The 13,629-nt window shown below is 34.4% G+C and overlaps 2 protein-coding genes and 1 long non-coding RNA gene across 3 annotated transcripts in view; 1 reads left to right on the top strand and 2 right to left on the bottom strand.

Moving 5' to 3' along the window:
* Positions 1-9,402, bottom strand: part of LOC136807110 (uncharacterized) — a 49,470-nt gene extending 40,068 nt beyond the window's left edge. The window contains exons 1-8 of the mRNA XM_067063680.1: positions 9,116-9,402; positions 5,274-5,465; positions 2,742-3,046; positions 2,457-2,538; positions 1,966-2,220; positions 1,080-1,153; positions 623-802; positions 159-335 (exon numbers count right to left, since the gene is read on the bottom strand). Coding sequence (XP_066919781.1) covers positions 159-335; positions 623-802; positions 1,080-1,153; positions 1,966-2,220; positions 2,457-2,538; positions 2,742-3,046; positions 5,274-5,465; positions 9,116-9,256 — 1,406 coding nt within the window. The 5' untranslated portion in view covers positions 9,257-9,402. The remainder of the gene's footprint in view (positions 1-158; positions 336-622; positions 803-1,079; positions 1,154-1,965; positions 2,221-2,456; positions 2,539-2,741; positions 3,047-5,273; positions 5,466-9,115) is intronic.
* Positions 3,349-4,216, top strand: LOC136807063 (uncharacterized protein-like). Its single transcript, XM_067063630.1, has one exon. The coding sequence runs from the start codon at positions 3,416-3,418 to the stop codon at positions 4,214-4,216; it is 801 nt and encodes a 266-aa protein (XP_066919731.1). The 5' UTR covers positions 3,349-3,415.
* A 178-nt stretch (positions 9,403-9,580) lies between the features above and the next one.
* LOC136807305 (uncharacterized) lies at positions 9,581-11,665 on the bottom strand. Its single transcript, XR_010846663.1, has 2 exons — positions 11,203-11,665; positions 9,581-10,214 (listed from the first exon to the last, which is right to left on the bottom strand). It is a non-coding gene; the product is annotated as an uncharacterized lncRNA (long non-coding RNA).
* Between the last annotated feature and the right edge of the window lie 1,964 nt (positions 11,666-13,629).

Raw genomic sequence — 13,629 nt, forward strand, 5'->3', positions numbered from 1 at the left:
AAGAGAAGAACACGCGGGTTTAACATTTCTAAAAGGAATGGGAGAGAGTGGCGGGAGATCTCCGTGTCTACCGCGCCTAACCATAACTTCTCACCCTTCCCCAAAAGATTATTTAAAAGATAATTTTTTCTAAACACGAATGTTTTCTATAGGCTTACCTGAAGGCAGGAAAGAACTTGAACACTCGAAGGCAATTGATGAGGAAGGCGGCTGCACCGACGCCGTAACTAGCACGAACTTCATTCGCGTATCGAAGTGGAATCATTAAGAAGATCAGTAGAATGCCAGCGATGTCAAAAATGTTGAACTTGTCGCAAAAATAACTCCATTTCTCTCTGGAAATCAAAATAGAGAAAAGAGATTAATTAATTTCATCAATGGATATGACAAATGAATAACAGAGTGACAGAGGGGGTTGGTTTCAGCCCTTGACATTTTGCTAAATCTTCATTCCCCTCCAGGTGGTTTAAAAATATTCTTCGAAGTCCCCTACTACTTTTTGTTTGAAGCCTAAAATCAATTTCCTTACCTAAAGATTTTCAATAAAAAAAGAAGATGAAATTGCAATCCTTAGGGTTCAATTTATACCAAATGTCTATGGATAAACCCTTGGTTTACTTACTTTAGCATTTGATCAATCTCTTCAATGAAATATGCAAACGTCAGCAAAATGGTGAGCACTTCAAACACTCCACGAGCTTTGTCTTTAGCCGTTGAATAATCTCTTGGCGATTGTGAATCATCAAGAAAGAGAGCGAGTCCAAGAATCGCCACAAACAAAATGTAGAGCAAAAACCATAAACTGAAACCGATAGAGAATATAAAATAGATAATGATGCATTAGGTCTTTATAACCTGTTATAACTATAATACAAGTTTTTGAAGAATGCCTTTTGGGGAAAATAAAGCTTCAAGGGTTGGAACCACAAGACTAGTCTTATAAAGATGAAACATCAAGTAGACTCTGGGACACTAGATTTAACGTAAAAGAAGTTTTATTGATATACATATCAATCCCTTTCAGGTACTCTTAATAAACTTTTGGTGCTTTTTAAACTCAAATAAACCAACCAGCATACCATATACTTTTCTTGCCGTATTTTTCCCACTTCCGATCAACCAAAACTCGAACCACCGGATGTGATATCGTCTCCTGAGAGAAAACAAACGTTCATCAGAAGGCAAAATAATTTTATCTTAAGATTGTGGTCAAAGCAAAGTGTTCATCTCAGACCGAAAGTAGACTAAACACGACGGGACGAGATGGAGTTTTTACAAGCTCTTATTTGATTTGGTTGGTCGTTAACCAGTAATAAAACAATTTTTTTATTTTTTCTAAAGAACGCGTCATTTTTATTACTTCAAATGACCAATTATTAAAGTATGTTATAAAAACTCCATCTCATCTGAACACGACAAACATCATTCTTCACTAAAACGGAAATTTGCCTGAGATGGAAGAACTTTGCACACTGCTAAAATGACATAATTGAACTCAGAGAAAACGAAAAGGAAAAACAAGGGATGTTGTTTATTCGAAGCAATACGGTATCGGACGGTCGAAAATAAAATAAAGCCAGCTTTCCAAAACTGAAAAACCTTAAAGGAGTGTCCTTAAAGACCGGTCTCCACTTTCGCGCGAAATGAGCGAAAACTTTTTAACGTTTTTGTAAGGTCATTGGTCGGTTGAAAAATGAAGCCATTGGGAAAATCTGACGTAACGGTTTAAGAAAGTTGAACTTCTTTCAAACTTTTATTTTTTCACTTGAAATTTTTTTAATTACGATATCTTTTACAGGCAAAAACGATTGAGAAAAAGTTTTCGCTCATTTTCGCACGAAAGTGGAGACCGATCTTAAGAATCCTGAGAAATCAAAGAGCTCCGCGGGGCTTATTAGGTGAACGGTATGAGAAAAAGGTTTCTTCTAATAATTAGAAATAGGAGCATAAGCAAGTTGTACATACGTCACTGTGGGGACTATCAATGATCAACTGAAGACAAGACGGTTGCAGATGTTTGAAATTCTCATTGACAGAGCCATCTTTCATCTTAGCAGGCTCACTGTCCTGGTCACCGTCTAGTAAGCGATAATCGAAGTGATATTGAAGGGGTTTGTCTTGTAGTCGGGTCCAGGCTTTCTCTTCATCTTCTCCATTCTTCGTGGGAACGAACGGCCAATCAGGATTAACACATGAATCCAAGATGGCCACCACTGTCTCCTAAGATATTACAATATTGTAGATAGTGACACAGCTTTCTAAAAAGTTACACGGAATGGAACATGGAATTCAATTAAAGATTTTCTGATAAAATAATTTGGTTTTTTGTTGATGATATAAATTATAATAACTAACTTTTTCACTTTTGTGTTGTAAAGAAAAAACAAGCAAAACCATAAGCGATCAATAAGCAATGAATGTCACTCTTTCTATTATACCCAAAAAAAATGTTTTACCTGCATTCCAGGATCTTGGATGATATCAGCAAATTTGAATTTAGCATCAAAAGCCTCATCATATTGAAAAAGAGCACGAACCCTGGAAAAATTAAATGTTTAATATCGTTACTCGGGGTGGTAAGAACTCTTTCGTATCAATTTCAATTAAAAGAATTTCAGTCTACAGACTAAATGAGACCTAAGACCAAAACTAGAAGACTAAATGTTCAGCCTAGTAGCTGTGAATAATATCATTAAATGCTTACATCTTTGCTGTCGACTGAAAAACATTAGCCTCATTACCTACTATTTCTCATCCTACGAGCCAAGAGGCTAGCCATGTCATCATGCCTCCTCTCCAAAGCACATTCTAAGGGAAGTTTCTTCGGGTTCACTTGAGAATCAACGTATATGTGACCAGCATAAAATTCAGGTGAAATGTAGATTTCAGCAAAATCGACGAGATTACGTTCAGCCAGGAGATGTAGTATAGTCATTTTCTTTGGGTGGTCTTGTAAAACTCTGGAGTATGTTGGTGGGATGTTACCCTCTGCTTTTTGAGCTTCATCTCGATCTTTTTGTAATATAACACCTCCCAATTTGGTGAGCTAAAATCGAAAAAACTTCATAATCATCAATACCTATGAATAGACCTCCAAAAATATGTAAAAGGTGTGATTTTCTAAGTCAAAGTTTCTAAGTACAAGATTTGGTACATATTCCTAAGGGACTAGAAGAACCGGGTAGATCCGTACCGAAATTTTTATCGTCATCTAATTTTATCAAGTTTAACATAAAGCGTTGAATCTACTCCTTCTGACACAGGCACTGAAATAATTGACGTCACAGAAAAAGCTTAACAAAACTGACGTCAAATACTATTCAGCCATCCATTTGTTTCTCGAATTTTGTCAAGTGCGGCAGAAGAAGCAGTTTTAGTGATTTTTATCGATATTTTTTTAAAATATCGATCAATAATGAGAGAATTTGCAAATTATCGTATCAATTCCTTCGAGGAATATCATCTGAAGTATCTACATGAAGTAGATCAAAACAAACAATTGACTTTGGTCAATGAAGATTTGCGCAAACAACTTGCCGAAATGCAAAACAAGCTTGCGTCAAATCAACAATACACTCAAGATTTGGAGAAGAAGCTCCAAGCAGAGAATGAAAAAGCCAACGAATTCAAACAAAAAAGCATTGAAGTTGAACGAAAGATTATGAAAGTCAATGCAGAATACAAAAAGCAAGAACATCAAGTTGAGAAGTTGAAAAAGTTGAACACAGAAATGTTTGACGAATTTGATCAGGCTTCAAACAACCAAATAATCCTTGAAGAAAAAATCAAGACTTTGGAGCTTTGTGTCGAGGACAAAGCTGCTCGCATCAAACAAAAAGATATGGTGAATAACAAACTGTCCCGAGAAGTTAAGCACTTCAAGGAATTCCGTCAAACCTGTAACGAGAGATCAGCCAAAGACATGAGAAAGATTAAAGAGTTGAGAACGATTGTTTCCAAGCAACAAAATACCATCAGTGTGTATGAAGAATTCATGACTCGCTTCCAAGATCGCGAACGTAAAATTCTTCTTAAACTCGAAGACTTGGAAATGTACCAACTCGGAAAATCTCAATCTCGTTTCTTCTCTAGTTTCCGTCGACCCAGCCACAGTGAATGGTTGGTTAAGAGTATCAGCTCTTTGTTCACCAAAAACATCTTCTCTGACGTTGAGACTCGCTTCGCTGCTCCCGAGTCGAACGAGCGCTTAGTTTGAGTCTTTCGTGAACTAAAAGTCAGGTCAGGAGGAACAACATTCACACTCCTGCTATCAGTGAAGCTGTAATCTGGTAGCACCTGTGCAGTAGACGCAGCTAGCCCGAAACATCAAACTAAAGACGTCTAAAAACATGTCTTAAAAACTAACCCAGTGAAAACATCAACAAATAGACGTCAACGCTACCTAGCACGTCTATAAAATTAATCTGAGCGCTGAAAACATCAACAAATAGACGTCAACGCTGACTAGCCCGTTTATAAAATCAATCCGAGCGCTGAAAACATCGACAAATAGACGTCAACACCAACTAGCCCGTCTAAAAAATCAATCCGAGCGCTGAAAACACCCACAAATAGACGTCAACGCTACATAGCACGTCTGTAACATTAATCTGAGCGCTGAAATCATCAACAAATAGACGTCAACGCCAACTAGCCCGTCTATAAAGTCCATCCGAACTCAATGAATCGAGCTGTGGGTAGCTGTGGGTGATGACTCTTTTTGTAAAGTATTTCGTTTTGTTAACTAAAGAAATAAAAGGTTACAAGAACTCAAAAATATTTTCTCCCTTTTAAAACATATTCTTACAGATACGTACGTACCCTTTTTATGTACTCTTTTTTTATAAGCATGACATTTATAAGCATCACAAGGCTCAAACTTGCAAACAAATAAGTATAATTTCAAAAGCAAAACAGCAACTTCTTTTTGTAAAGAGATTAATGAAACAGGGAGGTAAACAAAGAATATTTTGACTTTTGAAAAACTGATCTCTTATTATATGAAACGTAAGAATATGACCAAACGTAAAATAAGTAAAGGTGAAAATAAAAATCAACCAAAGTTGACGATGTTTTGAAAAAACTCTCGTAAGCATAATATGATGATTGAATCTGAAAATTAAACTTTGCTAAGCTTAAAATGAGGGTCCAAGTGACAAACAATTCTACACCTTTACACCCGCAAGAAAAAATCACGTGATACTATGTTATAAGGTATTTGAATCATGATTTAGCTTTAGTTTAGACGGCCAACATTCTGCCCTTTCTCTTACCTGATGAATAAAACCAGTGCATAATCTTGGGTCTTCAATTCTCTTGATAAACTCGTCATGAATAACTTCAAGCAGGAAAACAAGCGGAATTCTTTTATCCAACAAAGCTCTTTGAATGAACTCATCAGCACGAACAGAATTCAGAGCTTCGTCCCATGAGACTTGACTGCCATCTCCATAAGCTTTTGACACCTATGAAATAATTATTAGAGCTCGAGCTTTTTAGAAACATTAAGATGGGGAATGACTCTTTTTTTATAAGAACCAGTAGATTTTTGATGAGGCAGCTTGGCTGTTCTTATCAGTAGTGTAGACAAAATGGGCGCAAAATTTGTGTAGAAGAGCAGATTTTTTGCATACTGTACAAATTATCTATTCATAAAACGCTACTGCTAATTCTCTTATTTATAGGGTGAGATTGGTATATTTTAGGTTTTACACCCAATTTACTAGCTTTGACCTCTGAATTGCTTGAAATTGAGGAATTTGAGCGTCATTGTTCTTAAAAACTGTTCTTGTAAAAAATGTAAATGTAAAATATGTTTTTCACTTTTATTTCATTTTCATTTCTCATTTTGTTTTTCCCCATTGAAAAAGCCCAACTTCCTTCTCTGAAAGTGGAAATAATTGCAGCATCAAAATAATGACAAGAAAGTATTTTTACTAGTTCTCAGTGGCTCTTTTAAGATAGCATTACAGTTCTCACACTTTTTGGCAGATATTGGTAATCTATCTAATCAATTTTACAATTTTACATACAATCTTGGGTAAAACTTCTGTAACTTTTTTTCAGTGAAAGGTTTCCCTGATGGTACTGACTCAATGCAAAAGATTTTCTAATTATTAAATACTTTAACCCTTTTTGGACTATAGCTTTGCAAGGGATTCTAGCCACTTTCACACCAAAATATAATGACAAGGTTTTAAATAATGGTTTTGAATTAAATTTCCTGTAACCTGCAATAACCACTTGTTGATATCTTGTTTTTAAACTTTCAAATTTTGTACAAAAATTTCTCAGTACGGGAAAAATTGCTCAACAATTTGGGAAAAAAACTCAAAAATTTTACTGTTCCAAAAAAAAAATCTGCCACTTTTACCACCTGATCACATGACCAGATCACCTTAAAATTTTTTTTTGATATTTCAAAACCTCTATCACTTGAGGAAAAAACAAAGTAAATTTATCATTATATCTTTCTTATCAATACACGTTTTTTTTTTATAAGGAACCTTAACTTTGCTCTGAGCCTGGAGTTCCTTATTTTTACAGAGAATTTCAGTCTCAAAGTTCCTTATCGAGTTCCTTAATACATAGGAAATTTTTAACTTTTTGCCCCTTGAAAGATCAAAATTTGGTCAAATTAGTCCCAATAAGGTACATTATTTTCAAATCCACTTATTCTCAGCCTGAGCAGTTCCTTAACAATTCCTTATTTTTTGAACCATTTTCAGCCTCGAGTTCCTTATAAACGTGTTCCTTATAAAAAAAAAACGTGTAACTTTTATTGCAGTTTTAGTGGAAGCAGTCAAAAGTCAAACTTTTGTTTATGTCATAAATATGCCGTGAATAATGCGTTTGGAGAGGGTTGAAGTTTGTTCCAACTTTGAAATTCTTTTGTCAAAAAATATATAACATATATTGAATTAATAGTAAAAATTTGGTTTTAAAAATCTGAGCAAAAGAACATAGAATAAATGACCAACATTTGAATTTTAGATTTTTCTGGAAGACTAATTTCCTGAAATTTGCCAAAATTCCCGAAAATGGCAAAAATTAATCCATACAAAATTTTATCTACTAAAGGTTATCATCTTGAACTTCCTGTCTTGTTAATGCTTTGTTTTGAAAGAAATTTCTTCAGAGTTTATCGTTCAACGATGGAAGAGGGAATTTTGTAAGTATTGAATTTTTTCAAATAGCAGTTGTCCAGGGACGTGTGTCTAGGGCATTGGATATGAGAATGTGTTGTTGGATTTAGGAGCCCTTGCAGTAGCTTTTTAGGTGATGTTAAGTCAGTTAGGAACATTTGGCGAGTTCCTGTACGCGACCGCGATCTAAAAATTCATAACAACACTCATTAAAAAATGACGTTCGTGTCTTTTCGCACTTTTTTTAGCCTAGACGATGTAGCAAACATAGTAAATATAAGCACACTGTGCTTTTAATTGGCTGAAATTTTTTTTTGCGTCGGAAAAACTTTTTCAAACTTTCAGCAATGATTGACCGAAACCGTTACAATGAAAATTATCCAGCGCATTTTTTATTTTCTTATCTTCTTAATAATCTTCAATGAAGCACTCAAAGTTTACTGAATTTAAGCACATAAGATATTCTTATAATTATTGATATTCACTGAAACACCGTTCGTTGTGCACTGCGGTGGAGTGTATGACGTAACTCACGCGGTAACTAACTCGCCTTTTGTTGGAAGATCATATTGGGCGTTTTGGCGTTACCACCCTCGAAGCTAGCGGGTGCCCCCGTCTTTCCGCAACTCTTTCCACCATTTTAGATGGCCATAACAATAGATCCAAAAGGGCACCATAATCTTGGAAGATAATTTGTTTTGGTCTCCAGCTTTGGGAAGTAGCAATGTTTTTGGCTGTTTTCGATGGAAAATAGTAAGAAACTTTAAGTTTACAAGTGTCATTTAGTTTTTGCTGGCTCATAGAATGGCAGGATCCTGGATGGTTTCCCTAACTGTAAGTCTGTCTTATCATTTAAAACTAACTTGGCAAGTGAACACTAACATGTTTGGGTATGTACATAGTAATGAAAGGTTTAATACACCTTATCAGAGTCTCCAATCCAACAATTACACATGTTTTTCATAGGATCTAATGAAAAGTAATATATAAATAAAGAGTGTAAGATGCTTAGCAGAGAAAGAGAGAAAGAAAAAAAACTTTGATCGGTCTTGAGTTGTTTTTTGAGATTTATTCTTTCGGTGTCAATCAATAAAAAATATTTTGGCTGAGGCTTTTCGCTTGAAATCTGTCAGTATAGACCTAACTCTTCATACAAAAATTACGGGAAACGCATATTTGGACTTTGTACCCTTATGCTGCACTCAAGCACTTAAGCCAAAGCCCCGCAGAGGCGGGACAAAAATCAGTTTTTTGAAGTTTGCAAAAAAACGCCACATAGAAGATCTTTCAAATTCAATATGTGAATAGAGCAGTAAAAAATACAACTTTTCTATTTTTCCTTTTTTTTGCAAAAGTTCTAGGAATGAAAATAAAGGGATAATGATAATTGAATACTATCCATTGATGATCCGCGGCACTATCGTAAAGCTAGAATCGCTTCGCGTACTCTTCGCTTGAGAAAATGATTGACAGATTGAAGTTTTTCATCCCCGCAGTGCGCGCCGCGCGGGAGCTCGGGCGCTCTGCGAGAGTTCTCGGCTCAATCCTCGGACCGCGCTAAAATGGTAGACTGAGCTGTGATAGATCATTTCGATGGAAGTTGTTGGAATGTTTACAAGGCTCTTGACAGAATATTGTTTGTTTTATTGTCAGTGATGACAGTGCCGTTATTAATTTTGTTAGATCTGACAAATTGATGTTTGTAAGTGCACTTTATAGTTTTGATTCCCATTGAAGAATCATATTCTGGTTTTCATGTTATTAGATGCTGGTTTAGAGCTTTAGGTCTACACTGTCTGTAATTAAGACTTTTCTACCTACAGAAAAGAGTTGCTCATTGATATCGTGAAGAATTCTGAGAGGATGCTAAAAATTGTCTTCTACAAGTGAATATATGAGATGAATAGCCTCCTAACTAAAAAGCAAATAGAAATAAAATAGAAGAATTAAGGAAAATGAACTGAACAAACCTTTTCCCAAAAGGCATTATTTCCTTTGTCATCGCCAAAGGGATTCTTCAAGAATTCTTCATCAGGTTGAAAGATATTAATTGAAGATTCATTTTTTGGCAAGAGGGCAAGATCTTCAGTCTTCTCCATAGATTTGTACATAACAAAAGTTATTTCAAAATCTTAAAAATTTTCACCGTAGCAAATCTTCAATCTTTAATCCACTTTCGATTTTCCACTCCCACTTTTTGTTTACATTTTTTGTTTACTTTTCCGGCCACTTTTTTTCGGCATATAATTTGAAGACCAGATTGCGAAAAGTCAATATGAAATTTGGTCAGCAAAATAGATACGGAATCGCGGGCAAAAAGTATTAACGTGAAAACCCATTAAAGAAACCATACCCCAAACATACCTGGAATATTGGGCTGTGAACGACTGCCTTGGTTTAATATTTTAGGTCGAGAGAAATGAACAATCACTTGATTAAAAGAGAAAAGTGGATGCTATTAAATTTAGTGAAAATAAAAATAAAATACTGATGAAAATATTAAAATTTAGATATACTACACTATAAACAAAATCCATTTTAACAATAACTAGCAAATTTAAGCTCATATGTTGTTCATATTTTTGGCAAGTTGGCTTTTAATTTTGTTGACAAATATATCTGACTTTGTCTTATCATCTCCGCCTTTCTCGATAATTTCAACTTTTCCAACTAAATGTTTTGGTAAAGTTTTATCTCCATCAACGGAAATGATGATTAGTTTATGCAAAACTTTCTTACTCTCCTCTTTAAGAAATTTTTCCAACACCTTTTGACTTCCTTTAGAGTTCGTTTTCAATAAAGCGGGAAGGTTGTCGGTCTTCTTTTTGTCAATAAATGAGGACAAGTTTTGTGATGACACAATTATAACTCCGTGTGCCCAACTTAGTAAGGTTTGCAATTGTTTACCGAAATCAGGGCCACCTCGAGCGCTAGGGACGTCTTCGATTGTTTTGATAATAATTTCTTCTGCTTCACTCAAATCACTGACCAGATTACCAACCTTTCGTTCCAGGTTTGTGTCACAAAGAATAAGAAATCCACGAGCATCACCGTCAGTCATTTTAAAATCTGAAAATTAAGAAATTGAAAACTTAAATCCAGTCAAGTTTATCAAGAGCTTGCTTAACCTGGACATTAAGAAAACCCACTCACTCGGACCACGAAAGGTGTAAGAGTGAACAAAGCTAAAAATTGCTTGTAGTTGTACCTGTAGAAAGTCTTTTTCGAGCAGATTATAAATTGCACATCTGGTAGCATTCGAGAAATAAATTTTGAATTTTAAGTTTTGAATTTTTAAATGATTGATTTAGGAAGTCACATATGTCGCATCTTCTTATCTGATAAATTTACAGTTTTTTTCCTTCTTTCCTTTAACTTTTGTTAAAACTGTCTGAAATTCGATAAATTATTTATTTTGCAAGGAAATTTTAATTTGTTTTTAAGCTATAATTTTTTCTAAAGCCGTAATAGTATAATCGACAAAAACCTTATCATAAAAAATAATTATCGTGCAGATCAAGAGACTTGAAAAATATTTTTTAAAAAGCTCTTAGTCTAATCGAGCTGAAATTCGAATATCTTTCACCTTGTGGAAAAATAATGCATAAATAACAATAACTTGACATGACATCGTCACTGAATCAGTGACCAACGATAGCCAAGGGATTGGTTAGGACCAAAAAATTGTGCAGTCGAATCCAGGATTCCAAAAATTACTGTTCAGTTCAGACTTAGACTAAGCTACAAGAACGGCTAAAAGTTAATTCGGTGATAGAAAGAATTTCAAAATTACTTATAATTATAATAAGAGGTGTGAGAAACTATTCAGGACCCATATTCTGAAAGTTGATAGACTGTATATATATAAACTGGCAATGTTAGTAGACTAAGCTTCAATACCAGCTATAGATAAACAGTAATATGAAAAGAGCACGGCATTTTGTAATATAAAGTGAATCATATCAACAGAATATTGACTAACAAATTATGATATGTTTTTTGGCCTTATTGCTCCGGTCAAAGTAAGCTAAAGAAGACTGCAAGAACAAATTCTCACCTTTTTGGGCTGTGAAAACCTTCCAAAATTATAAACCAACAATTTAAATAAAATTATCAAATTCATACAAAGCAAAATCAATTTTGACTGACAAATTTAATCATTTTCAGCTAGCTTTGTTCTCCCCTTTCGCTATTGCTCAAAATTCACTTCATATTATCCGTTAGCCTTTTCACAGTCAGAAAAAAACAAAACAATCTGCTTGAAGTATAAAATGTCATTTCATAATTAATCGATGAAAAGTTCATTTGGTTTTGAGAAGGGGCAACCTCATGAATAATAGATCCTACATCTTCAATGGTCTTTTAAACAATTCTCATTGATTTAGTTCTCTGTGAATAAAGGGCGAGTTGAATTAAATCACACTTCGTCCCCAGCCTTTTTTACGGCTAAAATGACGTAATCCTTACATATCATCGGCAAGACAAAAGATTGAGAAAGCAATCAAGTGTCATTTAGTTGTGCCCTACTCTGGTAATACGCAAGTAAATTAGATTTAAATTAAGTTGATTTTTTTAGCAGCGTATACAGAGTTCCTTCACTGGTGTCGTAGCGATGTGATTTAAAGTCTGTTCACGATAAGTGTGCACTCTTTTTTCTTTTACCTATAACTTTTGAAGGAATTCTTCAATCTTCATAAATTTAATATCGTTGGAGAGATATTTGTGAGTGGAACAATTTAAAATCAAACAATCTTTTAAAAAATTCTAAAAATGAAGATGAAAATGAAGAAGAAAAAAATGAAGATCTTGTAGAAAAGTGCTATAACCATCATTTTCACTTAAGTGAATCCTTGATAATCGAACGTCATCACTGTGAAAAAATTTCTAAAAAATAATAGTTCAGTCAAAAGATATCAAACAAAGTTGTAAGCTGATTGACGTCTAAAAACCCTGTTTTCTGCTGTTTTTCGGGGTCAATCGCTTATTAACAGACTTTAGTATTCAATCTTTTACACAAAATTCATTGTCACCGTCTCACCGTGTCACACCAGACCGAGTTTAGTTTTAAACCTAAGGAACTCTTTTCTCTTTTCTGCTATCATTTTCAATCTCATTGAAAATATATCACTTTAATACAAATGCGGCTAAGATTTTTACACTCCCGTGAACTTAATGGGAGAATACACAGGCTGCAAAATTAAAGTCTGAAGACAAATCACGTTTTTACTCGAAATTTTTATGTGCTTATTACATGACATCTATTTCTGATTGGTTCGAATTTATTGACACTAATAAAGTTATGAGCTGTAAGTTGTAAAGCAAGTAACATGGGAATAAAATCACGTGAACTTTTTCGAGTTATCACATGTTTTGACTACATTGATATGATTTTGCAACCCGTGTATTGATTATGCTCCGAAGATTTTGATTGTCAGGTCTAAATGCCTTGAAAACCGCGTAAGTAACAACTCATAAACTGTTGCTAACGATGCGACGTTCACCTTTCTGGTCAGTAAAATACCAAGCAAAATTATAAAGCGGTTTTAGAGGTATGAAGCAAAATGGTAGTATGCCAGGGCTCCTGAATATCCTTATTTATAATACAATGTTGAATAGTCAAAGGATCAAAATGTTATTCATCTTCAATGTTTTTGAAGAAAACTTATTTAAACTGATATACTTCTATAAAGTTTAGACATTATTGATTAATGATCGATAGCAATGCCCGAGTAGTAACTGAACCGGAAATATAAAATTATGCTCCGGGAACGCACATATAATCCAATCTTTTACGGTCGGTCACCCCTATCTCAGTTACGCGAGAGACATTGCAAGTGTCCTGATTTAGGTAGATAGTTTGTTCTTACTCGATTATGACGAGAACTTTCAACCTCAAGATTAAAACCAATGTGAAATTAGTTCGCACAATAGATACCGATTCGACTCTAGTCCAATCTACTAAGGCCCATTCCTTACCCAGAGATTTAAAATAAAACAAGTCTAACTGTAAGTCTGTAAGCAAACCAGTTTTAACGTTGAAGCATTTTTTACCAAAGCATAGACATCCTCTTATACAAACACTGATTTATTACATACTTATTACATACCCTTTTCTGTTGAAATGATTCAGTGTTAAATATCAAGTTAATAAAAACAACTATCATTGTTTAAAGATGACAAAAAATCGCATCCAAGATCCAATTACTAATCTAATGTAAACATTGTACCTTCAAAATACAGTTTCAGAAAAATAAAATATCTCAGTATTAAATTTTAACATCTTTTAGAAAAGAAAGTCTTCCTTATCCTGTCCTATATCCATTCAACACTAAATACTTAAAGGTTTCATTTTTAAATGAGTGATATCATTTGCTTACTCAATTTTAATTCACAAGCTTTTTTACATTGCATTGACACGGATGTGGAGCAAGATTGAACGATAATTTCACCCGGTTGCCACAGGTCTTTTAAATTGGGCACAGTA

This window comes from Clytia hemisphaerica, unplaced genomic scaffold, assembly GCF_902728285.1.
Source record: "Clytia hemisphaerica strain Z4C2 unplaced genomic scaffold, Clytia hemisphaerica genome assembly, whole genome shotgun sequence".
Lineage (NCBI taxonomy): Eukaryota > Metazoa > Cnidaria > Hydrozoa > Leptothecata > Clytiidae > Clytia > Clytia hemisphaerica.